This window comes from Globicephala melas, chromosome X, assembly GCF_963455315.2.
Source record: "Globicephala melas chromosome X, mGloMel1.2, whole genome shotgun sequence".
NCBI lineage: Eukaryota > Metazoa > Chordata > Mammalia > Artiodactyla > Delphinidae > Globicephala > Globicephala melas.
This window is the reverse complement of record NC_083335.1, coordinates 64379569-64406328: the sequence shown is the minus strand read 5'-3', so window position 1 is coordinate 64406328 and position 26760 is coordinate 64379569. Positions and strand designations below refer to the sequence as shown.

General features: G+C 34.4%; 1 protein-coding gene and 1 pseudogene across 6 annotated transcripts in view; one reads left to right on the top strand and one right to left on the bottom strand.

The window, feature by feature from the left end:
* ATRX (ATRX chromatin remodeler) overlaps positions 1 to 26760 on the bottom strand; it is a 249016-nt gene that overhangs the window by 150707 nt on the left and 71549 nt on the right. For 2 of the 6 annotated variants that reach the window (XM_030849631.2, XM_030849624.2), the window contains 8 exons: positions 23600 to 23655; positions 22644 to 22696; positions 21632 to 21756; positions 18482 to 18595; positions 14215 to 14324; positions 12493 to 12560; positions 9107 to 12189; positions 5753 to 5825 (listed from right to left, as the gene is read on the bottom strand). In XM_030849631.2, the coding sequence (XP_030705491.1) occupies positions 5753 to 5825; positions 9107 to 12189; positions 12493 to 12560; positions 14215 to 14324; positions 18482 to 18595; positions 21632 to 21756; positions 22644 to 22696; positions 23600 to 23655 (3682 nt within the window). The remainder of the gene's footprint in view (positions 1 to 5752; positions 5826 to 9106; positions 12190 to 12492; positions 12561 to 14214; positions 14325 to 18481; positions 18596 to 21631; positions 21757 to 22643; positions 22697 to 23599; positions 23656 to 26760) is intronic. The other 4 variants (XM_030849626.2, XM_060291990.1, XM_030849629.2 and 1 more) reach the window with 4 other exon arrangements.
* LOC115848731 (translation machinery-associated protein 7-like) lies at positions 152 to 4326 on the top strand (annotated as a pseudogene).

Below are 26760 nucleotides of genomic sequence, written 5' to 3'. Positions count from 1 at the left end.
AGAACCAAAAACGAAGCTGGAGGAATCAGGCCCCCTGACTTCAGACTATACTACAAAGCTACAGTAATCAAGACAGTATGGTACTGGCACAAAAACAGAAAGATAGATCAATGGAACAGGATAGAAAGCCCAGAGATAAACCCACGCACATATGGTCACCTTATCTTTGATAATGGAGGCAGGAATGCACAGCGGAGAAAGGACAGCCTCTTCAATAAGTGGTGCTGGGAAAACTGGACAGGTACATGTAAAAGTATGAGATTAGATCACTCCCTAACACCATACACAAAAATAAGCTCAAAATGGATTAAATACCTAAATGTAAGGCCAGAAACTATCAAACTCTTAGAGGAAAACATAGGCAGAACACTCTATGACATAAATCACAGCAAGATCCTTTCTGACCCACCTCCTAGAGTAATGGAAATAAAAACAAAAATAAACAAATGGGACCTAATGAAACTTCAAAGCTTTTGCACAGCAAAGGAAACCATAAAGAAGACCAAAAGACACCCCTCAGAATGGGAGAAAATATTTGCAAAGGAAGCAACCGACAAAGGATTAATCTCCAAAATTTATAAGCAGCTCATGCAGCTTAATAACAAAAAAACAACCAACCCAATTCAAAAATGGGCAGAAGATCTAAATAGACATTTCTCCAAAGAAGATATACAGACTGCCAACAAACACATGAAAGAATGCTCAACATCATTAATCATTAGAGAAATGCAAATCCAAACTACAATGAGATATCACCTCACACCCGTCAGAATGGCCATCATCAAAGAATCTAGAAACAATAAATGCTGGAGAGGGTGTGGAGAAAAGGGAACGCTCTTGCACTGTTGGTGGGAATGTAAATTGATACAGCCACTGTGGAGAACAGTAAGGTGGTTCCTTAAAAAACTACAAATAGAACTACCATATGACCCAGCAATCCCACTATTGGGCATATACCCTGAGAAAACCATAATTCAGAAAGAGTCATGTACCAAAATGTTCACTGCAGCTCTATTTACAATAGCCCAGAGATGGAAACAACCTAAGTGTCCATCATCGGATGAATGGATAAAGAAGATGTGGCACATATATACAATGGAATATTACTCAGCCATAAAAAGAAACGAAATTGAGCTATTTATAATGAGTTGGATAGACCTAGAATCTGCCATACAGAGTGAAGTAAGTCAGAAAGAGAGAGACAAATACTGCATGCTAACACATATATATGGAATTTAAGAAAAAAAATGTCATGAAGAACCTAGGAGTAAAACAGGAATAAAGACACAGACCTACTAGAGAATGGACTTGACGATATGGGGAGGGGCAAGGGTAAGCTGTGACAAAGCGAGAGAGAGGCATGGACATATATACACTACCAAACGTAAGGTAGATAGCTAGTGGGAAGCAGCCGCCTAGCACAGGGAGATCAGCTCGGTGCTCTGTGACCGCCTGGAGTGGTGGGATAGGGAGGGTGGGAGGGAGGGAGACGCAAGAGGGAAGAGATATGGGAACATTTGTATATGTATATAGCTGATTCATTTTGTTGTAAAGCAGAAACTATCACACCATTGTAAAGCAATTATACTCCATTAAAGATGTTTAAAAAATTAAATTAAATTAAAAATAAAAGAATACCTACACCGAGCTAGTAGGGAAAAAAAATAATCATTTGCATGTTTTCCAGTCTGAAAAGCAAAGTATTACCAAATGATAAAATACTTGGAAAATTTGAAGGCTACGGTGTAGTCCCACAATAATTAAACAGAACTTCTATTAACATTGGGTAATTTCTTTAAGCAATCTCTAAATCAAATTTTGCTTCAATGAAAAAAAAATCATTTAGTCCCACTGAGAGAGAAATTATGAGAAAAATTATGCGGTATTTGTAGACCCAACTAAGCATTTTTCAACTACAAAGTAAATACATGTATCTGTGTGGCAGGAGAGGGTATCCATATAAAAACCTCAGCTTTTAAACAAAATTGGAATTAAAAAAAAAGAATGCTGATTTAGAAAAATATGTAGCAATCTATTTCTCTCCTCTTAAAAGCTCAGTTTTAAATATTTTCCACGCCCTGTAAAAATACAAATGAAGAATATTCTTAAAATATTTCTTTTTTGGGAGGAATGGATTCTTCAGTGACTGTTTTAGTATGCAACCCCTAAAGCAAAGCCTGGTTTAATAATCCTCAACACTATCACTGTTGAACTTGAATACACTACCATCTTATGACTGAGGCTAATTCACAGTGCAGGTATTAAAATATAGGACATTAAATATCCTTTCAATGAAAGAACCAATTTCAAACATAACTAACAGGTATTTGAAAGGCAACATTAACATAATGGCACATTCAAATAAATGACTTTAAAATTACGGGTATAATTTAAATAACCTGACAAACTGTTTGATATTATTATTCTCCCTTTCAAAAAGTACATAAAGTCTAAGCTATAAAATTTGAAGTAAATTCTCAGTTATACAAAATTGAAAGTATAAAGTTCGTCCACTATTTAATTTTTTCTAAAAAGCTCAGTCAAAAAATCGTAAAAGTTAACCTGTTATTCAACCTATAATTCTTGTCATTGTTTATTAAATAAATGCAATTAAATAGAAATTACTTTACAAGTTAGACCACTCTATCTCACAACAGCATACATTTACTTTCAAATATGAATGATACTACATAATAGACTAAATACATAATAGACTAAATACACTAAAATAACATAAACTTATTTATTCACACCTACTGAAATATTCAGGACATGACTAAGTTCTTTAAATGACCTCAAAAGCTATTATAACTTTAAAACAGAAAAGATAAATAATGGTGAAATCTGTTGTAAAACTTTCACACACATATATAAGTAAATATGTCATATCTAAGTACATATGATTTGGGAATTATTACTTCGTCAATTTTAGAAATATCAAAACTTCTTTGGCTACAAACTAGCCTACATATCTTGGTTCAATCAAATTCTTTCAACTCTCATGAAAAGATGGATTATAATTAAAATTAAATGCTTGAACAAGCAAAAAGTTTTACAGAAATTTATTGCATCCAAATAGTTAACCATTTGCATTAATACACTATTTACCTCTCCATAAACATTAACACTGAAAATGTATTATAATACTGCTAAAAAGGCAAAGCATATGAAATTTATACACAGTTACACAATTGTGTACAAATTTATACACAATTACAATATGCTGTCTACCAAAATACATCCTACTCAAAAATGTGAAAGGTAAAAATAATTCCAAGACTTTATCATGATCTGAAAACAAATTTTTAAAAGTTGCTTAGTGCATATTCAAATATGCTCAAGTACGCTGTCTATACCAAAATAATTCAAGAAGGTATTTGTATCCCCATCATTAGATAACCCATGGGTATTAGATACCTCATTGGTATATTGGATATGAAACAAGTTATTAATGGCATATTTTATAAAAGCACACTAAACTGAATATAAAGAAAAACATGCTCAAGGTAAAATTCAATTCTTCTCAAAAGTACTCAACAGGGCTGTATTTTTTAATCACAAATGCAAGATGGAATTAAAGATACCTTTCAATAAAATAATTGCCAGTTACAGAGAGATATGATCAAGTAGCTTAAAAGATAAAAATGATATTTATATTTTGACAAGCTCTAACACAAATAAAAAACGATCATACCTTAATGACACTCATTTGGTGTTTAAATACGAAATTAAGATTCTAACTCATAAGTAAATTAGGATATAGCATGTTTTAAACATTATTAGCCTTTCAATAACATTTGAGGCCTTAAGATTTACAAGAAAGCAAATGGTGGCATAAATAAATGAAGAGGAATTAAAGCATTTTAAAAGAGAATAAAATTTTAAATGCTTTCATAATCTCACTGTGATCATATCATATACTATATAAAATGCCTGATGAATAAAATGTATGCCTTCACCATTCCATTATGGACCCGACCCCGATCCCACAAAATAATTGGATATATATTTTTAATTAAAAAATAAGTAGGTAGGGGGCGGAGAGGGACGGGACCCGGCGGGGGCCAGGCTGAGCGTGCTCGTGTCGCATGCAGGTGGCAAGAAGAAGCCCCTGAAGCAGCCCAAGAAGCAAGCCAAGGAGATGGACAAGATAAGGCATTCAAGCAGAAACAGAAGGAGGAGCAAAAGAAACTCGAGGAGCTAAAAGCGAAGGCCGCGGGGAAAGGCCCCCTGGCAACAGGCGGAATTAAGAAATATGGCAAAAAGTAAGCTGTTCCTTGTGCCTGAGGCAATGATGATCCTTAGTTCCATTCCTGTTTAAACATCTGGATTAAACATCTGGATTCCCTGCCATAACATCTGTTGCCACCTATAGCTAGAATGAAGTGTTGTCTTGGAACCTATTGTACATTTAAGAATAAACTTCTGTAAAAAAAAAAAAATAAGTAGGTAAAGCAGCATCTGAGTCTTTGCATCTGTGATTAAGCTCTATTCAAAAGTGCAAAATAAAATTGTTCATTCACCTTAATAAAAACGCCCTCCTGTTAATTAGGAGAATGCTGATCTTTGAAACAGAAAAATCTATCAGCACCAGCAAGATATAAAACAGCTGGAGTGACAGCTGGCCCCACAGTATTTACCAACTCAAAGTTAATTCCTTACAAAATTATGACACAAAAATTACATGTTTATCTTCATGTTTTCTTAATTATTAGAGTTTATTATTAGGAATAAATGGATGGTTAATACAGTACTATGTAGTAAAACCTCAAGTCTATTATAGATTTTTTGGTGCTAGAATTAATCAGAAAACATTTCATCCAACCCTTTTGTTTTAAAGAACAGAAAATTTTGGCAAAGAGTAGTTAAGTCACTTGCCCACGATCACACAGAAAGGTTAGAACTAGAAGTCAGATATTCTTATCCCCATTATTCCAAAATTCCATCCACTATACCACACTGTCTTCTCGTTGAAGATTATGAGTGTGGGGGATCCTATAGTCCAGGAAGGGTTTAAAAAATATGTAAAAACATTATGGTTATACTCTTTAATACCTTTGTTTTCTTTATTCCTCATTGCTAGAATATGGGTGTATCTTTATTTTTTTTCTTCTCCCAGCTATTCCTTAGTTAAGTCAATCTGTACAGGCTACACTGTTCCCATATAAACCTATTAAGTATTAAAATTAATACTATCATACTGTCTACTTTTATTTGACAAACTGTGAAAATCTAAATCAGTCTAGATACTTTGCAAATTCATACTTATTTTGAAAGCAATTTCTTAATCTTAAACATCTTAGCAGTCTCTTTTTCACTTTGAACAGGTTTTAATAAATAGGACCACCACACTGGATGGCAATTTAAAACAATAATCAAATATTGAGGAGAGAGATGTCTGTTGTCACCAATTTATTGAGATATGATTTACTTTTACCAATAAAATAATCTGTCAAAATTAAAATATTCTCAAAAAACTATCACTAAATTACAGGGAAACATAAAAATTGACAGTGCTGTATTTATAACACACCCTATGCTAGGTGTGTTACTATTTATATTTCTTTTAAGGTTTCTGAGTTTTAGCCCATTTTCTGGCCTTTCTTTCAAACTTGCAGGAAGACTGTGAGCGAGTCTTTCTAAGGCAGGCACTCCTGGTTTTTAAACCTGCTTGTGGTTCCCTTGCTGCTGTTTGTGCCCACACCTAGGGTGTGTTATAATCTTTTTAAAGTCCTTACAGATGGATTCATACCTATTCTCAGGATCATTGTCATCGTCGTCATCATCCACTGTGACAGGCATTGATTTAGATAAGGCTTCATCTCCTTGAAGGAACAAAAGTGTACTTAAAATTAGCTTTAAATTATCTTTATAAGTAAAACCATGTAAAATAAAACTGAAAGCCAAAAACTTTAAAACAACTAGTGAGTTCTAAAGTATACTCTGGGATCCAAAACATGAATAAAAAGGATTTATAAGGAAAGTACAATGGGGAATTTAAGAAGTGTCAGCAGCAAAATAATAAATAGCTGGATGTTACATATTTCAAAGTTCCTTCCCAGAGCACAAGAATTTTAAAACTCATCCTTCGCAGTAACAAATCTTTTATCATTCACCACCATATTAGCATAAGTTTGTGGCTAAAATAAGCTTTGTAGTGATCCATTTTAAGTTTAAAGTTAACAGATGTCTAATTTTTCCTGTATCATTGAAGAACTTTTTAAAATGCTATTAATACTTGGTAGTACCAAATAATTTTAAAATATACCTGAATTTGTATGGTATCCAGGAGTAGAATCATCCAGGGATATATTCAAGTACAGTAAAACTTACTTCCTTACAAAAAGCAACGTTTCTATCCTTTGATTAAAACTATAAAGAGATTAAGATTTGTGCATTTCATTGTATGTAAATTTTGCCTCAAAAACAAACTTAAACACTGTACTCTAGTTAACACTATATACGCTGAAGTAACCAGGGAGAATTATGTTAATGTTTACCATTTACTTTCAAATGCATCAAAGATTTCAAGGGCATTACACTGAGTGAAAAAAGACAATTTCAAAAGGTTACACACTTCATGATTCCATCTCAAAATAACAAAATTACAGAGATGGAAATCAGATTAACAATCGCCACAGGTTAAGAATAGAGATATGCTAGGGAGTGTGCATAAGGGGTAGCACAAAGGAACTTGTGGTAATGAAAGTTCAGTATCTTGGTTGTCTGTGGTGGTTATATTTACAAAGCTACACGTGATACAAATTTTGCACAGAACTATACTTACACACACACACACAAATGAAGGAGTACATGTAAAACTGGTGAAATCTGAATAAATCTTCAGTTTCCTGGTTCTGAGATTGCACTATAATTATGAAAGATGTTACCATTGGAGGGAAATTAATGAAAGGCATACAAAACCTCCCTGTACATTTTCTTGCAACTTCCTGTGAATTTATAATTATTTCAAAATAAACAGTTAAAAGGGGGGAAAAGTTAGGTACACTGATGGATAGATAGGATATATAGATAAGTATGTGATAAAGCAAATACAGTACAATGTTAACTGTAGAAACTTTTCTGCATATTTAATATTTTTTCATAATAAAATACTGGGGGAAAATATTGGAGAAAAAAATCCCATAAGGAACACAGACACCTACAGGTTCAGGATAGAAATATGCTAAATATAGAAAGGCAATAATAAATCTCACAATATCTTAGCAAACTCACAATAAATACCTCATTCAAACAGACCAATCTTCAAATGAAATATTACTAGTGATATTACCATTGTTCCTCTTTACTACACCTTTGAAAATGTTACCCATCCTTCAAAGTCAAGTTCAAATGCTACCCGTTCTTTTAAGTCTTCCTCCAATGTTTATATTAAGTGGCTCACTTGCTATTTATCACACAGCCCCATTTTAGTTTTATATCTTTCTTCTGGTATTTTTTTTTAAAAATGACTTATCTATGTCTATCTTGCTCATTGGACTATAACCTCCTAGGATCGTGTTCTTCATCTTGGTTGGTCATGCCATGCCACAATTTCTAGGAAAATGTTGTACCCTGTAACAGGATACCCAACTATTGCTGAATAAATTGGAATCCTCTAAATTCATGGGAGCAGGGGAGGCTTTTTAAGAGCTCATAAAAACTGTCACCTAAATTAAGTTGGACATATTGGGAGAATAAATAAATTTAGCAACTATTATATTATGTTTTGAATACAAGTCCACAATCTCATACACAATTTGAAAATCCAAAAAGTTCTCAAAATTTAAAGTTTTGTAAGGTGGTGCCAAAGTTCATTTGGCAGCAAAATCTAATCTGAACTGTTTATTCCTCTTACATGTAAACGTTCATATGTTTTGCTGCGGAAATACTAATGTGTTTGATTATGGGGCCTCAGGACCTACTGGGGCTACTATATAATATATGATAACTACTCTATATTACCTTCCTAAAAACAAAAAAGTTGAAAATCCTGAAATACATTAAGCCCCAAGAATATCAGGGACTGCGGACCTGTAGTTAAAACAGCCATACAAGCAGAACTCCATCTAGGTATCTGATATAGCAGAGCATTAAAATGAGTATACCATGCATATCCCACTTGGTTTTCAAACCAACTCACTGGAGCTCCAAAAAAGGGATTTAAAGTTTTACTAAAAATCAAGATTCAAGTGAATTCCACTAAAATCCAACTGGGATATATGGAAAATCACAACAAAAGGAAAGAAAGGAAAAATTTTTAACATTTTGCTTGTGCTGGGAAAACAGTTACATAAGAAATCTACTTTATATTTTAAAATTAATTTTAAGTGTCCCTGGTTAACTGATGGGTTTTACTGACTTAAAAAAAAAGACAATATGACCAACAAGTGTACATTTACTATACAACTGATTTTTTTTAAAGAACTGCCATAATGATAAATATTTTTAATTTTTTTTGGGGGGGGGCATATTATTGACCAGTTGACCCAAACCTAATTGTCCTAGTGCTCTATCTCATCAGGGTAGGGTAATCCACCTACTTTCTGGATTTCTTTCTTCCTCTATTTTGTTAGTGTTAAAAATGGAAATATCTTTTCATGTCATTAGAAAAAAATTGATGAGCATAAGCAAAGGGTTTCAATAAATAAACTTAAATTTTTCTGAGGATTTCATAGGACACAAAGTTACTCTGCCCAATTTAAAAAGTCAGATGAATGGCAAAGCAGTTAAAACTTTCACACACATTATATCCATACCAAGCACTCATCTCCATTACTTGAATAAATATCTACTGAACTACTAGCACCAGTCTGATCTTCCTTCATAAATTACTTTTCATTACTCCAAATAAAAGCATTAAACATTGATAAATTTACCCAACACACTTGGTATAACTGATACAGAATACTAACAATGCTGCAAATACCTCCCAATGATGACCAAAAAATGGAGAAAGAGTTTCTAGTAAATCTCTATAAAGAATTTTTAAATGGTGTTTTCCTAAACAGTAAGTAACCTTGCGTTTGATTGACTTCAGAGAAAATTAAACAATGTAGTTATTCAAGAGGGAGAAAGTACAAATTTTCTATTTATTTTCTCATACCTGAAGATTGACAAAATCCAGTATGTGAAGACAGCACTAAATTTTCAGTCACAGGCTTTATTTTCTGCTCATCACTGCTCCCCTCACCTACAGAATTCTGATCATCATCTCCTATATCAGAAGAAGATGAGGAAGAAATGTCAGCCTGCTTCCTTTTAGTGCTTGTTCTTAGGGAGTTTCTCATTTTCTCCTTCATATTGCCTGCCTTCTTTTTAGCTGAAGCTCTTTGTTTCTTCAGCTTTTTATTATCTTCGGAACTCTCCTCAACATCAGAAGATGATGAGCCATTTTGTACTTCCTTGGTATTTCTCTTTGAATTTAAATTTCTTCTTTCCCTTAATTCGATTCTTTTTGGTCTCTTATCAGAAGAATCACAACCATCTTCTTTCATGGAATATTTCTCAGTATCAGATGATGAACAATCTTGTCTCTTCCTTGAACTCTTTTCAGGTAAGTTGCACCTTTTCTTCTCTCGACTGGATGTTCCATTCTTACTCCTCTTATCTTCGGAAGAATCACAACTATCTCTTTTCCCTGGTAACTTCTCAGCATTATCAGATAATTCATCCTTCTTTTTAGAAGTTTTATCTTTTATTTTTTTACTCTTCTTTTCCCCATCAGTTGTGTCATTCTTACTTTGTTTTATGCCTTTAGGAAAATGACAAATTTCTTCTCCTTCGGGTAATTTCTCAGTGCTATCAGATGATGATTCATACTGTTGTTCCATCTTAATTACTTTTTTCTTCAAGTTTGTAGTTTTCTTTTCTTTTTCTTCAGTTCCCTTTTTGCTCTGCTTGTTATCATCTTCAGAGGATTCATCACTCTGTTCTTTCTTTGGGAACTTCTCAGCAACATCAGATAAGCCACCTTGTACTTTCTTACACATTTTGGTTTTCAGATACTTACTCTTTTCTTTAGTTTCAGCAACCTTTTTGTCTTCTGGAGAATTAAAACTCTCCTCTTTCCCAGAAGAAAGCTTATCAGCACCATCTGAGGAAACACTTGGCTGCTGCTTCTTAGAGAGTCGATCTCTCAATTCCATGAGAGTCTTGTCGTTATCAACTATGCCTTCTGCTGAAGAGAAATTCTCTCTCTCTTCTTTCCTTTCAGCATCATCAGATGATCCTTCCTGGGCAGTCCTCAAACTTTTCTGACCTTGATTATCCATTCCTTTTTTGCTGTGTTTTTCATCTTCAGAAGAATCATAATCTTCTTTATTTGGAACTCTTTTTGTTGTTGTTCTGGCAGTCCCGATTTTACTCATACTCTTTATCTCCTTTTCTAATTCTGAGTCATAATTAGAAGATTCAGACTGGTTTTGTCGTTTCTTTTTAGAAATTATAGACCTTTTAGCTGACTTGCCTTTTTTAATATCAAAATCTGAGCCAGAAGTAGAACTTTTTCGTTTCCTTTTTCCTTTATCATCTTTTCCTGTTTGAGTCTTTACATCATACAAAGTCTTCTCATGATTTGTATGAGGTTCATTAATATCAGTATCTGAAGAAGAACTGTGACTCATCCTGGATACTTCTTTGAGGATTGCTAGCATTTCATCAGAATCTGAATTTTGATCCACAGTCTCTGACTGCTTAGATTTAGGCAATTTATTAGGTTTAGGATTATCTATAGCACTGTCAGAAGAATTCCGCTTATCCTTTTTTCTCATTGAAACTGATAGTTTTTGTTTCTCCTTAATGGTGTCATTATTTTCTTCATCTGAATTAAATGTTGTAGGGTTGGTTTCTGTCTGTCGCCTCAAGGGTGTAGTCTTTACACGTGGGGATCTTCGAAGATCAGATTCTTCTGAAAGTAATGGAACTTCACTTTCAACCAAATGCTCATTATCATTCTTTTCCTGTTCAAGTCCACAGTTCTCCAGCTTGGGGTTCAGACAAGAACTTCTATAGCTATCTTTATCTTGTGGAACTTCCTGACAATCAGCACCTTTAATTGGGGAATTAGAAAGGGAAACAGGGGTGAGTTTAACATATAATTCTTTTGTTACTTTAGCTGTTGTTTTTGATTTAATACCTCCTCTGTTGTCTTTTGAAGTAATATTTAATTTTACAGAACTCTCCAGTTCTTGCTCAGTTCCACTGTTGCCATCTCCCTGATAATCTGCTGAACTCTGAACTTCCATAGCAGTCTCAAGATTCTCAAAAATGTCTTCTGGAACTGAGGAAGGAACAGACACAATATCCATGTCTAAGTCTTCAGAAGTGTTAGCAGGTTCATACTGAGGTTCTTCTTTTTTATCAGATTTTTTATGTTCACCACTGGGATTTTTATTTGCTCTTTGTTCCTCTACTGCAACACTCTGATCCACACGCTCACCATCTACCTGCTTTCTTGACAGTTTAGCTTCTGATTTTGAAAAATCCTTCCTTTCCAAAGCACAGGGTTTTTCCCCTTTTCGTACTTTTGTTTCAGACTTAGCATCTATGACTTTATGCTCTTTGGTATTTTTCTCTTTGTTTACAGCATCCAAAGCTCGAATCTCTGAATTCAAATCTTCTTCTAACGCAAGATGAGCTTTCTTAATATCAGCCAACACAGATTTAAAAGTCTTAAGCTGACGTAACTTTGTAGCAGAATTGATTTCTGAATTATCCGTTGCCTGCTTCAAAAACTTAATGTAACTGGAGTTCATGTTGGCAGTAGTCTCAATCAGTTTCTTTGCCTTCTTAATCATCTCCTTGGGCACAATTAGTGCTGAATAAGAGTAGGTTACAGAACCAGAACATGAATCATCTAATTTCTTTTCTTCTCCATTACAATTTGAACTGTTTTTCTTTGGAGAAAATCTGGGTGCATGGTCATATACTTTACTACTCTTTTCATTGTCAACTTTTATCTTCTTCTTATTTTGTTGCAACAACTGTTCTAAGTTTTCAAATACGCTGTTACATGCTGTGACCAAATCCAACAAAGGCTCCGGGTGACAAATGTAGCAAGACCATTGGTTGTTTTCATCCATTATTGTAGACAGCTCCTTTCGACCAAGGTTGCGTAGAATGCATTTCTTGCAGAAGGCATTATGGCAAAAGTCACAACAAATCAAGTTTCCACCTTCTGCACACCATCTGAAATTATTTAAAGATTAAAATATTATTCTGAAATGAAACATATTTTAAACCTTTACAGTATTAAAGCAATTTAAAATTTCCTGGCAGCAATTTTAATAGCAAAGTAATTTTGGTCATTTACTTATTCTTTATTAGAAAATTAAAAGACATAAACCAAGGACTTCATGGAAAAGAACAACCTTTCACGAAAGATATCAATGATGATACTATAAAAAATAGATCTAGTAACAGACTATGTAAGAATTTCGCCTCAAAAAGCAGACAACACTGAATTTTAGTTCATCTTGATTTATTACCTACCTACACTGTTCATCCATTCCATCTGAGTCACAGCTAATATCATCACTCATGTAATATTTAAAGCAATTCTATTAAAAAAGAAAAGGGAAAGGGGAAATTTATTCAAAACTGTTAACATTCATAAAGGAGAAAAACTTTATTTTTTAAGTCATTAAAAAAGTACAGGGAATGTGTGTGTGTGTGTGTGTGTGTCTGTGTGTGTTTGTGTGTGTTTTAGAGAATCAAAGCGATAACACTGTATTACCCCTACGAGTACTTTCCAGACACAGGAATAGCTCAAGAAATTAATTCCTTGAAATAGATTTCCATATCATCAAGTACCACTTTTCCTTACATAAAAGTTGATAAAAGATTTTGGTAAAGCAAATTTCTGATCTCATATGACTAGCTACCAAAGATCTACATAAAAATGTATTAGATGTTGCTATTAGTTAATAATAATTTACTAGTCATCATATATAAACAGCTACTATGTATAGAGCTGAGCAACAGTATCCTACATTAACCCATATTATCTTTAAATCTCAAATACCTACTGTGCAAGGTAGGAGGTATTACAGCCCAATTTGAGAGAAAAGGCTTTGGTTCATTAATATGTAACTAAATCTCCTAAAGTTATACAACTGGAAGAGGCAAAACTGGTATTCAAATCCAAGTCTGAATGACTTTAAATTCTTTTTCACTGGGACTGGAGAAAAGGGAAGGTTCCATGCCCACTGATGAAAACTACTGATTACTGAAATGGGCTAGGCACAACAGACTGGCCCTTAAAAAAAAAAAACCAATCACGCATGTAAGAAAAGAGAAAAGCAATGCACATTACAAATCCAACAATATAAAATTCAGCTGTCACAATTTAAAACTAGAAGCTACAACATGTACCCTAAACAGGCTCCTGGCTGAAATGAATTCAAGGAAAGGAGGACACAAATTACTAAAAGATGGAGTAAATTTAGTACATTTAAGGAGGTCTACATCTACCAAAAATTCATACAAGATCTAGAACTGGAACTCTAATTAAGGAAAGTCTGGTCTGCCCCTGTAATTCAAGGAGGCGTTTTATTGGGAAGCAAACTAACAAAGGATTAATTTTAGCAGTAATATGAGTTAGGGAAATGATAACCTTGATACTATAGATATTTAAAATTAATTCCAAGGTATTACTTGTAAAAAAAGTTTACACAGACTGTTAAAACTATCTTCAATACATATGAAACATTTTTAATTCTATTATCTCCAAATTATGTCAAAACCCTGCTCCACATGGAGAGTTCAGATTTGGGTAATTAGGCTATGTAAGAGGGAATGTTGTAAAACATATGTGTGCACACATATATACTCTGCAGTTTCCCAAGACATCACACTCTCCCTCACCTCTGAGCCTTTGAATACCATGTTGCCTCTAGCCTAGAATATGCTGAACCAATCCCACTTTGTCAAGCTAATTCCTATTTATATTTCAGGTACCACCTACATCATCTCCATTATAAAGCCCCCCACCACCCAACTCCAAATTACAAAGGCTTCCTGTGTGTTCCCAAAGTACACAGTAACTCCCCTATCATAGCACTTATTGGGCCTTTCATGTCTGTCTTCCCCACTACATTATATGTCCTCCAATGGCAGAGACCATTTCCGTCTTCATCACTGTGCATCAAAAGTCTGACACATGTTAAGCATTCAAATATTTGTGGAATTAATTATCAACAGATCATTACATACCTTACAAATAAGTACTTGCAGTAAAGGATGTCTATAAATGGAATCTTTTTGAAAATGATTGACCTGTTGTCCACAAGCGGTACAGCTCACAATCCCATGAAGCCCATCTTCTAGGAGAAAGGAGTGACCATTATTCACACATATACACACGTACAAAAAGATATATACTTTAGTCAGCATTTCCCAACATTCGAATTGAAAATTAAATACCTCATAATCCTTGAGAAAATGACATTTTGGACACAAATACAAAGGTTAATAATTTTACAGACTTACTAAAAAAATGACAACCTTGACAAATTGCAGAGCTAATTTGCTCCCTTTTACAGATACAAACCCTGTTTCTTACAACAACTTGATATAACATGAAGAGACTCTATAAAAAAAGTTCTAAAAATAGGGGTCAAGAGCTCTTTTTCATTTTGCTACTGCTTCACAAAGAAATTCAGGATCAGTTCTTAAAGAATGGGGAAGTGAAATATATGGAATAGATTCTTTTGTAACCCTGTACTTAAGTTAGGTATGCCATAAAGTTTTTATTCTCAAAATGGAATTGTCTACACAGATCCTTTCAATATTATGTGAAAACCTGCTAACTTTATATTACCAATTTCCTTCCTAAGAGTCCCTTCAATACTATCCACAATCCCCATTAACCTGCCTTTTTTCTATGTCTATTCCATATCGGCACTGTCTATTATTTCCAAATAATGACAAATAAGATTTGCAGGTATATCTATCTTGACAGCAAAACTTCAGAATGGCTGCGTTTTGACAGAGCCCCATTCCACAGTTTCTGCAGAAAAACAGATGGAAGATAACCTACACAAGAATAAAGGGGACCTCTCCTGCCTCACTCTCGTCCATAGTTCTGCACGGTGCTTCACAATCTGAGCTGAACATTAGAATCAGCCAAAGAATCTTTTAAAAACAGGGACAGCCATTCCCACCCCTAACCCACTGAATGGGGATCTCCTGGACACTTTTTTCTTTTTTAAGTTTTACAGACGACTCTGATGTGCAACCAAGACCTTGATCCAAATAAGATGGTAGATTATGATTCAAAAGAGGCCAGTGAAAATGCCTGCATTCACCAAAAAAAAAAAAAGTGAATGACTTAAAAAAAGAAAAAAAAAACTGTCTCTATCCCTAAATAAAAGACAAAACAATAAATACATTTCTCACCTTTTAATTTTCTATTTTGTGTTTTTCTTAGTTTTAAGATCCAAAGCACCATGGACCCAAGCATTATCACAAATATCTTTATTTGCATAAGTTAAAAAAGTTTAACCAAGGTATAAGGGCACCATGATACTTTTCCAGAAAATACAGAGAATTTGAAGACCTACTATATAAGCTGCTAATATTTTCCTTTAAATCATATTCTCCTCCATTAGTTTTGATCTTGAGTATTCATATATTCTGTATTTCTTTTAACATAAATAAATATACAGTGTGCTTTTTCATGTCAAATAATGATTGCATTCATATAAACAAGGTAACAAAAAGCTAGAGTTTGAATGCTCATCCACTGTTAGATAATATTAAGTATCTTCTATGTGCTTTTGCACATATATCACTCAAGAATTTTAAAAAACTAGGTGATCCATTGGAGATTTTCTCCCATCTGTGCACAATGACTCATATAAAGGATATTCATTGCAGTGTTAATTAGCAAATTTGAAAAATCTGAAAATGAAAATTAGAAATAATTTCACATTTGGAAAATGGATAGTGGTTTACTCATACAACTAAATTCTACAGAAGAGCAAAAAGTAAAAAAACTAGATTGTACATTTACTGATATGAATAGATGTCAAAATCAATATTGGATGAGAAATGCTACAAAAGGATATATACAAGATACTACTTTGTATACTTTTAAATGAAAAATAAATGCTGTTAAGAATAAAAATATGTAAAGAAAAATATAAAAACATGCATGGAAACACCACACATGCATACAAACGTCAAATAATCACAACCTGAGGTGTGAAAGGAAGGATATATAGATGAGAGTAGGACTAAACCAATTAGTTTAAGTGAGATCTTATTTAAGTGAGATCTGAAACAAATATTGTAAAATGCTCAAGTGGTACTTTAGTATACATACTTGTTTCTATGCATGCATGTTTTAAATTTTTATTTTTAGCTATGAAATATCTTCATGATTATAATATATATAGTATATAAATGGAAAAGCGGCATTTTCAATTCTGAGCTCAATACATTTTATCAGTTTTAAAGAAAGAACAAAATTATTCTGCCATATAGAAAAATTAGGTGTAAAATATGTTTTCTAACAATTAAACTAGGGAAAGGATATCAAAATAGGCTATGGTATTTAAAAAACAATGGCTCCTGAAATGATCAATATCTTTGTGTTTAATTTTGTTTCAAATCATTATAAGATTATTTTATGTATAAAGTTTACCTTCTTGACAGTTTCCTATATTAGAATTCAATTTTAGAACTAACTTTCCTAGGAAGTTTGAATATTAACTAGCAATTCAGTACCTCAGATCACTAGTTTATTCGTACATGTGTACATGAGTAAACATAGTTAAATTTCCTGTGTGATTTCCGACAGCTTAAAGATGTAGAAAATCATTAAGACAAAAATTAACATGAAAGATTTTAAGTGCTATTATATGGCTATAAACATACATTTTCCCTTAAGCACAATATAAACATTCTTACACAGAACACTCAATAAAATGTTCCAGAGACATATCAGCTCAGACCAAATACCAGCAGCATAGTAAAGTGTCACTAAAAACACCCTCCCCAATGACTGTGGTTCTTTTTTATTCTCCTTTTAGCTGTTATCCACATTTGAGACACTGACTGCTCCAGAGTCCCTCCCCAAAAGCCACCAATTAGATATTAATTTTGACACAATACACTTAGTTATCTGTCTTCCCTAGAGGACCCATAATCAGAAATAAAAAGAAGAAACTCTTACTACTGGTCCTTATCATCACCTTCTACTTGCAGATTCTCTTATTTTAAATACTACTTAGCTTTGGTGAGCTCTGTTGTTGCAATGGCAGTTTCCTTACTATGAATTAGATTCTCAATGAATCTTCCTTATGCTTGAGAGGGGTAGAACACCCCCTTGTGGACAAAAGACTAAACAACATTTCCTTGATTTTCTCTAACAATCTAATGAATTATTGAATCTGAAAACCTATATATATATATATATACACACACACACACACATATATATACATATATGTGTATATACACATATATGTGTATATATACTATAAACACAGATATATTTTACTAGTACCATCAAGATATCACATAGCACTGAAATTAAAATCTTCACAAAATTTCACCAAGAACTATGCTATAATTTCACAATGTACATGATAAATATTTAACAGACACGCTTCCATTACACTTCTATTTAGAAACTTAGTGTCATGTTCTATCTTTTAGAGATTCATTCTTCCTACAGTAATGGATTCTGACTCTCTTAATCTGCCCAAAAAATACATACAGGTACTATTTTAAACACACACAAACAAGTGGGACACATACTCCACTGTCGTAAATTTTTAAATGAATCCTCCTTATGCTAACTTTCTACAGATGATTAGCCAATGGTTGTGTGTATAAGTGAGGGTAGACATACAAAGGGAAAGGCGGCTCAGACAGATGGAGGGAAGGTTACTAGCTCTAGTTCCCATCTCCTTCCTACTCATCTCTGCACTGATATCCTTAGATCAATAGATCTCTGACTTGAACGCACATAAGAACAAACTGGGGCAGAGTCTTGACATCATCCTCAGAAATTCTAAATTGTTATGAGTGGAGTCAAGGGACTTGCATTTTTAATAAGCACCCCAGGTGACACTAATGCAGATGTCCATCACTCTGTGAAACAATGTTTTAGATATGTATAAAGTTACCTGAAGGCCACAGGCAAGATTTTATCCAAATCTAAAATTCTTTCGGGGTGAGAGGGAACACATGGTATTCTGGCATATAAGCATTACAGAACTAACATGTGTAAGAAGGAAATAGTAAGCTTCTTGAGATAACTTAATAGCCACTGAAGGCAAAGGCATTTTGATAAATGGTGTTTAACCTTTTCTGCTTCAGAGCTCAGAAAGAAACAGAAGTTATTTTTAAGTAGTGCTTTTAAAAAACAATGGGCAGAAAAGTGGAGGTATTTTTAGTAAGCACATCAGATTTTCCAATATGGTCATAAACAGCACTTTAAACTCATGTTTTCATTTTCACTTGTATTTACCTCCGCGTTTTTTGAGATTTTCAGTTTTCATTTTACTTCTGCTTCTAAATTCAGGCCCTTTAAAATCATCTTTGTCTTCATTCAGCACTGGCTCTGGTTGTACAATCACTGTACCTAGAATGATTTCATTTAAAAAACCATTACACATATTAAATGTGCAAGTGAAGTACAAGACTTCAGTTCAGATAAAGCCAACATTGCTGGTACATAGTTTTGTTTCTTTCAAGTTTTCAGTATTTGTATAAGGACCTCTCAAGAATAAATAAAACAGGGAAATAGTAAAAGGGCCAGGTGTCAACAGATTACTTTTTGGAATATAGTTCATAAAAATGGGGGGGGGCAGTATTATGTACTGATTCATAACAGAAATGTGTGAATAAAGTATAAAGCCTTAGCCCAGTTCTGAATTTTATACTGCCTATCACAAAAGCTGTTCTGAATATGAACATCCATGCTAAGTTCCACAGTTTAAAAAAACAAAAGGATCAGAAGAGAAAATTTTAAAAAGACATCCTATTCTTCTCATAAGCCAAATCATAAATGCAGAAAAAGATTTTTAAGGGGTTGTTTTATATTGCTTTGGGGGAGGATAGTGGGGGACAATGTGAGAAGTTAATTCTGCTATTACTGCTATACCTATTCTGTGGCATTTCCCAAATAATACATCCAAGTTTCAGTACCCTGCAAAGTCCTTAAAGAGTTTTAAACAAAGACTGCCTTAAGATACTTAAGCTCAAGTGCTATGACAATAAATTGCAGAATGAGATCAATTGTTGGTCCCTATGGAAATCTTTTAGAAAGAATGTACTTTCTTAGCTATAAAACATGTGAACTGAGGAGAGAGGCTGCTAATTTAAGTTTTCATTTTAATCTCTCAAGAGCAAATAAAGCAGGGGCATAGTAAAAAGGGTCCAGGTCTCACATTTACCTACATTGCTGGGCTTAGTAATTGGGCATTACTGACAACAATTAAGAAAGTACAGTCATCCCTCAGTATCCATGGGAGATTTGTTCCAGGACCCCTTGGATACCAAAATCCGTGGATGCTCAAGTCCCTTAAATAAAATGGCATAGTATTTGCATATATAACCTACGTACATCGTCCTGTATACTTTAAATCATCTCTAGATTACTTATAATACCTAATACAATGTAAACACTATGTTAATAGTTGCCAGCCAACAACAAACTCAAGTTTTGCATTTTGGAACTTTCCAGAATTTTTTCCCCCAAATATTTCTGATCTGCAGTTGACTGAATATGCAGATGCGGAACCCACGGATACGGAGGGCCAACTGTAAAATCTGGTAGTTGTCAGGGGCTGTCTCCCTGAAACATGGGTCTATGTTATTTAGCGAGCAAGTTTTAGCAAGGTATAGCACCTACTTAAATGAACTTCTGAGTCTCTGAAAAAAGAGGGGAAATAGGGCACAGAGGATTGAGTTTTTACAAACTGGTAAATATAAATAATCTCCACACACAGAAAAAAACCTTTATTCACAACAACCATTTCACATATATACTCTCAGAGAAGCCCTGGCATTTGAAAAAAGCTAAAGATTTATAGTTAACCAAAAAAAACCAGATTTCTTTCTGAAGATTCTTCTCTAAATGGAAGCAAAGCAGCAGAGTGGAAAGAGCACTCACTAGCTTTGGATTCAGGCAGACCTGGGTTCAAATCTTAGCTTCTCAATTTAAAGCTGAAAAAGTTCCTTGAGCTCTGAATTTGTTCTTTCATCTCTACAAATAGAAACAGTAACTACCTTACAGCATTGTTTTGAGGATTAAATAAGTTAACTTTTTAAGAGTCTGGTACTTACACATACTCAATATAGTATGATAACAATAATTATAATCAATCAAATTTAACCTTATGAAACAGGTCTATTTTTGGTTTGGTGGGAGACAATTACACTTAGTTCAGGTTCGTAACATCCCATACTAACTCTCTTCCACAATATCATTAAAACAAAGACTGGAATTCCTAGTTCTTAGCTCACCCAGTGGCCATCATAAGGACTCCCAGTGACAACCACTGAGAATGTAATAATCCAAAGTGAGTCACTGCCTATGGGACTCAGACTCCCATGTTAGTTGTTTCTGCCATAGGCCACCAAAACCATTACATAAAATTGTCACAGATGATTTTCAAAGCCAAGTAAATGGTAGGCCCATCAATTTTCCTTCTCTCTTCTTTCTCTCATTCATTTCTTTTCCTCTTTTCATTTCTCATCTATTATAACTCCCAATTTGTCCTAGTAAAGCAATGTATTATTCTCCTAACTCATCATTTTTTTAAATTTCCATAATCAAAAAATGTGTCACATAAGCATAAGTAGAGAAAGAGAATAAAGTAGTAAACACTGCTGTAAATGATCTGTGAGAATAAATTTGAAAAATCTGCTAAGAGCCTTTAAACATATTATTCAATAAAGAGAAAAATCTAAACTGTTGATTTCTGAAACACTATGAAATTACCAAGACCCTTGTCATTCTCTCATCATGTAATCACACTGCTCTCAGACTTGGGCTATGAAAAGTCCAAGATTTTCATTTGGCTTCCCCCCTCCCCACCCCTGCCCAGGCCCCAATCTAATCAATGCACTTTTAATATTAGAAATGCAACGGTTGAGAGGAAATGTAACAAGGCATTTTTAAAAAGATAATTACAAGAAATATACCTAAGTCAAATTTAATAGGTAACTTCAGCTTTGCGTCTTAGGGAATTTAAGAATGCAGTAAGACTAAACTAGACTTTAAATGTTTTCTTAAGAAGTTTTCAGAGTATTCATTATGTTTTTCTATAAAGCAAACACATTAAAATTTACTGAACCAAAACTTAATATACTAAATTTTTAAACCAACTTCCACATTCAAGTATAATTTGGAAAATAAAATCCCTTTTCTAAAACCCAATGGAAAGAGAAAATAAGTCTTCTTCTTATCAAACCTGACTGAATATTCTAAATTTTGAACCTCAGTAACACACATTATCATTACCATACTAATACATTTCCAGACCATCACTATCAAAATATTAGGTTTGGTCCTTCACACACAGCTTAAAGTAATCAAGTTCCAATTTTATAATAATGACATTTAAAAATGCATTTCAACTTTAACTTCATATGAAAAATTAATACACTTTACCTTTTGGCAAGCTTTGCATAGTAATATCATTTTCTGAATTTTCATTAGAAGCATCTTCATTTACAGTTTCATCCAAAGGTTTTTCATCATCAGATTCTACATACTTTGTTACAATTGAAGGTTTCCTATGAGAGAATTAAGTCCACAGAATTATGGACATTTCTGCTATTGGAAAAACACCCAAGTAACATAAATAACATGTTTAGATTAAGCAGTGGCTCTTAACCAGGGATACATATCAGAATCACCTAGGGAAGCATACATCTCTATACCATATAACTGAATATTATGATTTAGTAGGTCTTGGGAGGATCAGAGCATGTGCATTCTGAAAAAGCTATGAGGAAGATTTTAAAGGGAACTCCTATTTAAGAATCACTACTTTAGGGAATAAGTTAATAACAAGCAAGCTGTGATTATTAAGAGACATTTCCACTGGTTCAAAAAAGTAAAAGTCCAATAGAATAAATTGCAAACTTCTAATACAAACTACACTCCACAGTTATATTATGCATTACATTATGCTTTGAAGTAGTTTCAGTTGTTACGTACAATTCACTTTGACAATTTAACACAGACAAGTATTTGAACCACTCTTTGATCTTCTTATAACTTCCTCATAACTATGATGGCTACCAGTCCCCATCCTAGACAATTTCATATAACCCTAAAAAACTCAGATTGCCTCATGAGGCATTCAACATTTCATTTCCCCTTTTCTCCTTGTTTTTAAAGCACATATATTATCTGACAGAAATTATCTACATATTGCCAGGGCCACTAATATATAATAAATCCCCTCCTGGGAAATTTTTAATTAAAATTAAAAGTCAAGTGATGGATACAAGAGATTCATTATACTATACTGCCCTTTTAAAAATATATATGTTTGTATAAAATAGTTTACTGAGAACAGAGTGCTTTAAGTTTAGAAAAAAAGATTATTCTAAGAAAAAGAAAATAAAACAACCTGAAAAAGAAAGTAACTTTTTTCCCTTCAACATCAACCAACCTCTTTGATCGTGATGATCCTGATGATTTGGATTTTTCTGAAGAGCTAGCTCCCTAAATGCGAGAAATAAATACAAAGGTGAGTAAAACTCTCAGAGAAACATCCCTACAATTCACTGTTTCCCTATACCAAGATGTCTAATATAGTGATAGAATGAGATATAATTTTTATGCCTGAAGTATTTTTCTAAAAGGAACTTCAAAAACTAATTCTAATTTACTCTCAAGTTTCCTTGATTTAAGATTAATTTTTTTCATTAAATTGTTACTGTTGAATTTTGAGGTACAGAAGATGATACACTGCTATATCATGATCTCGGCCTAAGCCAACAAAGACAAAACAAAGGTGTAGAGGTAATCAGATCCCAACAGGGGCAGAGAGTTTTAAGGATCTAAACATGTGTCACTTTCTCTGTCCTAACATATGGCACAGAATACCTTCTACGATTTCCTTTGAGATACTAAATTTACCTTGGTTTTGCCAATATAATCAGTATATTTTATTGGATTCAATTTTTTACACTAGGTGGGAAGAATCCTAAAACTGTAGTGTAGGCTGGGGTATCAGGTGAAGGACCTCAGGATGGGTTCCAATAATACTGCTTAAGAGACTCTAAAATACTCAGTTTTGAGAGATCTCAGAACCATGGGGTCATGCCCATAACAACCACCTTGGGCACCACTGTTGCAATATAATAACACTCAAATACCTATCTGTTAGCAAGCCTTCAGTTGTCTGACTTTAGCTATACAGCTGAAGCAAACCACAACAATAACAAAAACAATGAACACCATCAAAAAGTGGACAACGACCCAAAATGAAGTACTGTAATAATACTTGGGTATAACAGTAAACTCAAACACATGCATGTATTAAATAAAAGCAACCTGATGACATACTCTAGTTGATTAGCATTAATTAATAAATATCTTTTAAATGCTTCAAATTATTCTTACCTCTTCCTTGCTGTTTTCCATCATATCAGAGTTATTTCCAGAACCACTGACTTTATCTTAAAAGAGAAGAAGTAAAAACATTATTTATCTCTTTGGTGCATTATCAAATAGAACACCAATACCTACGATTCCATGAACCTATTTTTCAAACTATGTAGTATGGCAGTATTGGTAGTACTTTACTCACATTAAAATATAAGAGTTTTCTATCAACTATACTCCAATAAATTTTTTTTAAATAATATTGCTTTGGTTAAAAAAGAGTTTTCTGAGTGGCATGGACATATATACACTACCAAACGTAAAATAGATAGCTAGTGGGAAGCAGCCACATAGCACAGGGAGATCAGCTCGGTAGTTTGTGAACACCTAGAGGGGTGGGACAGGGAGGGTGGGAGGGAGGGAGACGCAAGAGGAAAGAGATATGGGAACATATGTATACGTATAACTGATTCACTTTGTTATAAAGCAGAAACTAACACACCATTGTAAAGCAATTATACTCCAATAAAGATGTTAAAAAGAAATTCATGTAAAAAACCAAAAAAAAAGAGTTTTCTGATTAAAATCACTCTCTTTTGACACGCTAATCCCTTCTGAAACAGCATTTCTGAAAAGAGCAGTTTGTAATCAAAATATTTCCTACTGTAATTGTTCAAGGTTTTTCTCTTAGAAGAAAATTTAAGTTCCATCTTCTACTAAAAATAAAATCACATTAACTGTATTTTCCTTTACCATAAGACACTAAAAAAAGAAAAACAACTTCCTAAAGGAAGCAGAGGGAAGGAAATAATAAAGATTAGAATAGAAATTAATGAAACAGGGAATAGAAAACAATAGAGAAAAATCAACAAAACCAAAATAAGTTCTTTGGAAAGATGAATAAAACTGAAAAAAAAAAAACTTAGGCTAGATGGACCAAGAAAAAAAGGAGACAAGACTCAAATTACTAGAATGAAAAATTAAAGAGAGGATGCCACTACTTACCTTAAAGAAATAAAAGGATTATAAAGAAATATCATGAACAACTGTATGCCAAAAAATTAGATAACCTAAATGAAATGGACAAATTCCTAAACACACACAAACTACTGAAGTTGACACAAGAATAAAGAGACAATGTGAATAGACCTATAACTGAAAAGACTGAATTGGTAATCAAAAAACTACCCACAAAGAAAAGCAAAGGTCCAGATGGTTTCACCACCAAATTACACCAAACGTTCAAAAAGAAAAAAAGCATTAACACCAATTTTTCACAAACTCTTCTAGTAAAAAAGGAGGGAACACATCCTAACTCATTCAATGAGACCAGTATCGTACCAAACCAGAAAAGATACCACAAAAAGACCAACATCACTTATGAATACAGATGTAAAAGTCCTTAATAAAATACTAGCAAACTTCAAAAGAATGAAAGACATGTCTTTCTGCTACAGACTGCGAGAAAATACTTGCAAAAGACATATCTAATAAAGAACTATTATCTAAAATATATAAAAAACCCAAAACTCAACAATAATAATATAAACAACATGATTAAAAGCAGGCAAAAGATCTGAAGACATTTTACCAAATATATGCAAATGGAAAATGAGCATATGAAAAGATGCTCCACATCATATGTCACTCGGGAATTGGAAATTTAAAAAATAAGATAACACTATATACCTATTACAATGGACAAAATGCAGAACACTGACAACACAAAATGCTGGTAAGGATGTGAAGAAATAGGAACTCTCATTCACCGCTCAAAAAAATGCAAAATGGTCCAGCAACTTTTGGCAATATCTTACAAAATTAACCAAACTCTTACCACATGATCCAGCAATCACACTCCTTGATATCTACCCAAATAAGTTGAAAATAAAGTCCACTCAGATGGACTGCACACAGATGGTTTTAAATATTTTTACTTATATAAACACCTTCGAGTTCCGGCAGAGAGCGCGGTGAGAAGCGGATCGCGGCCTTCTAGCCCGGGGCCCTCCAGGCCCTCCGGCCTCTGGTCGGCAGGTGAACTGGGGGGCCCCCGGGACAAGCTCAGGCTGTGTCTTACCGAGCCCCAGAGCCCTCGCCGCAGCCGCCCACTGGCAGGGCCCGAGCCTGGAAGCAGCAACAAACTGCTCCCGCACCGCCACTTCCACGACCTAATGGCGGCGGCCCCTCGGAGCCCAGATCCCACCCACCGCCGGGTCTCTTGACCCCACGCTGCAGGGGTTAGGCAAGCCTCCGTCACGCCACGGAGGACGTCGCGCCTTTGGGCGTTGGGCGTGGCAGGGTGAGAAAAATAGAGGCCACTGGAACACTGCGGAGGGCCATTAGAGCTTCGAGGGCCTGGGAAGGGGGCTCTATGTGGACGCCAGCTCAGCCACCCTTCGGCCTTGGAGCCCGCGCGGATCCGGGACCTGAGGTGACCTCTCTGCCCCAGTTGGACGAGACCTCACATCGTCCGGACAATGACAGACAAAGGCCTTAACAGGCCCGGAAGGTGAGCGGAGCCCCGGTCGACGATGGGTGGAACGTTAGCGGGTCATCGGGCGGTTGGTCATCGTTCTACCAAGACCTCGCTGTCGGAAGATAGAAATGGTATTATAACGTACCACACGCGGCCAACAGGAAGTGCCAGCCACCCTTTGGGAAGATTTACTGGCCGTTTATAGAAGGCCTGTGTATATAATATGAAAAAGCTGCTCTCAACTTTCCCCCCAACCTTTGGAAAGAAAACTTTTCTCTACATATAGGCCTTCTAGATGTGAAGAGGTTGCCGACGTATTATAGAGTTAAAGTCACATGTCTTGTAAATGCCCATTTGTTTCTTTAAAAAAAAACCGTAGAAAAGAAATGTCTTCTGGAAATGACTTTTCGAAATGGAGTTGTTTGACTACCTCTAGAGGCAACATCAGGAGCCACAGAGGTCCACGTTTGTTCAGTGGGTTAGAGGACATGGAATGGAAGACGTTGAGGAGGAAGAAAAGAAGGTTCTGTGCCAGACTGGTCACAGAAAACATTTGCATATTAGAACCATTGTTTTGTGTGTGCATTTTACTCCTTACTACTGTATGTGTAGTTGACCATAAGTACTTTTTTGAAATAGCTAGTCTTTCTAGATCTTCTAAAGTGCCTGATATATGTTCAAAGTAGAGGTAGTAAAAAGA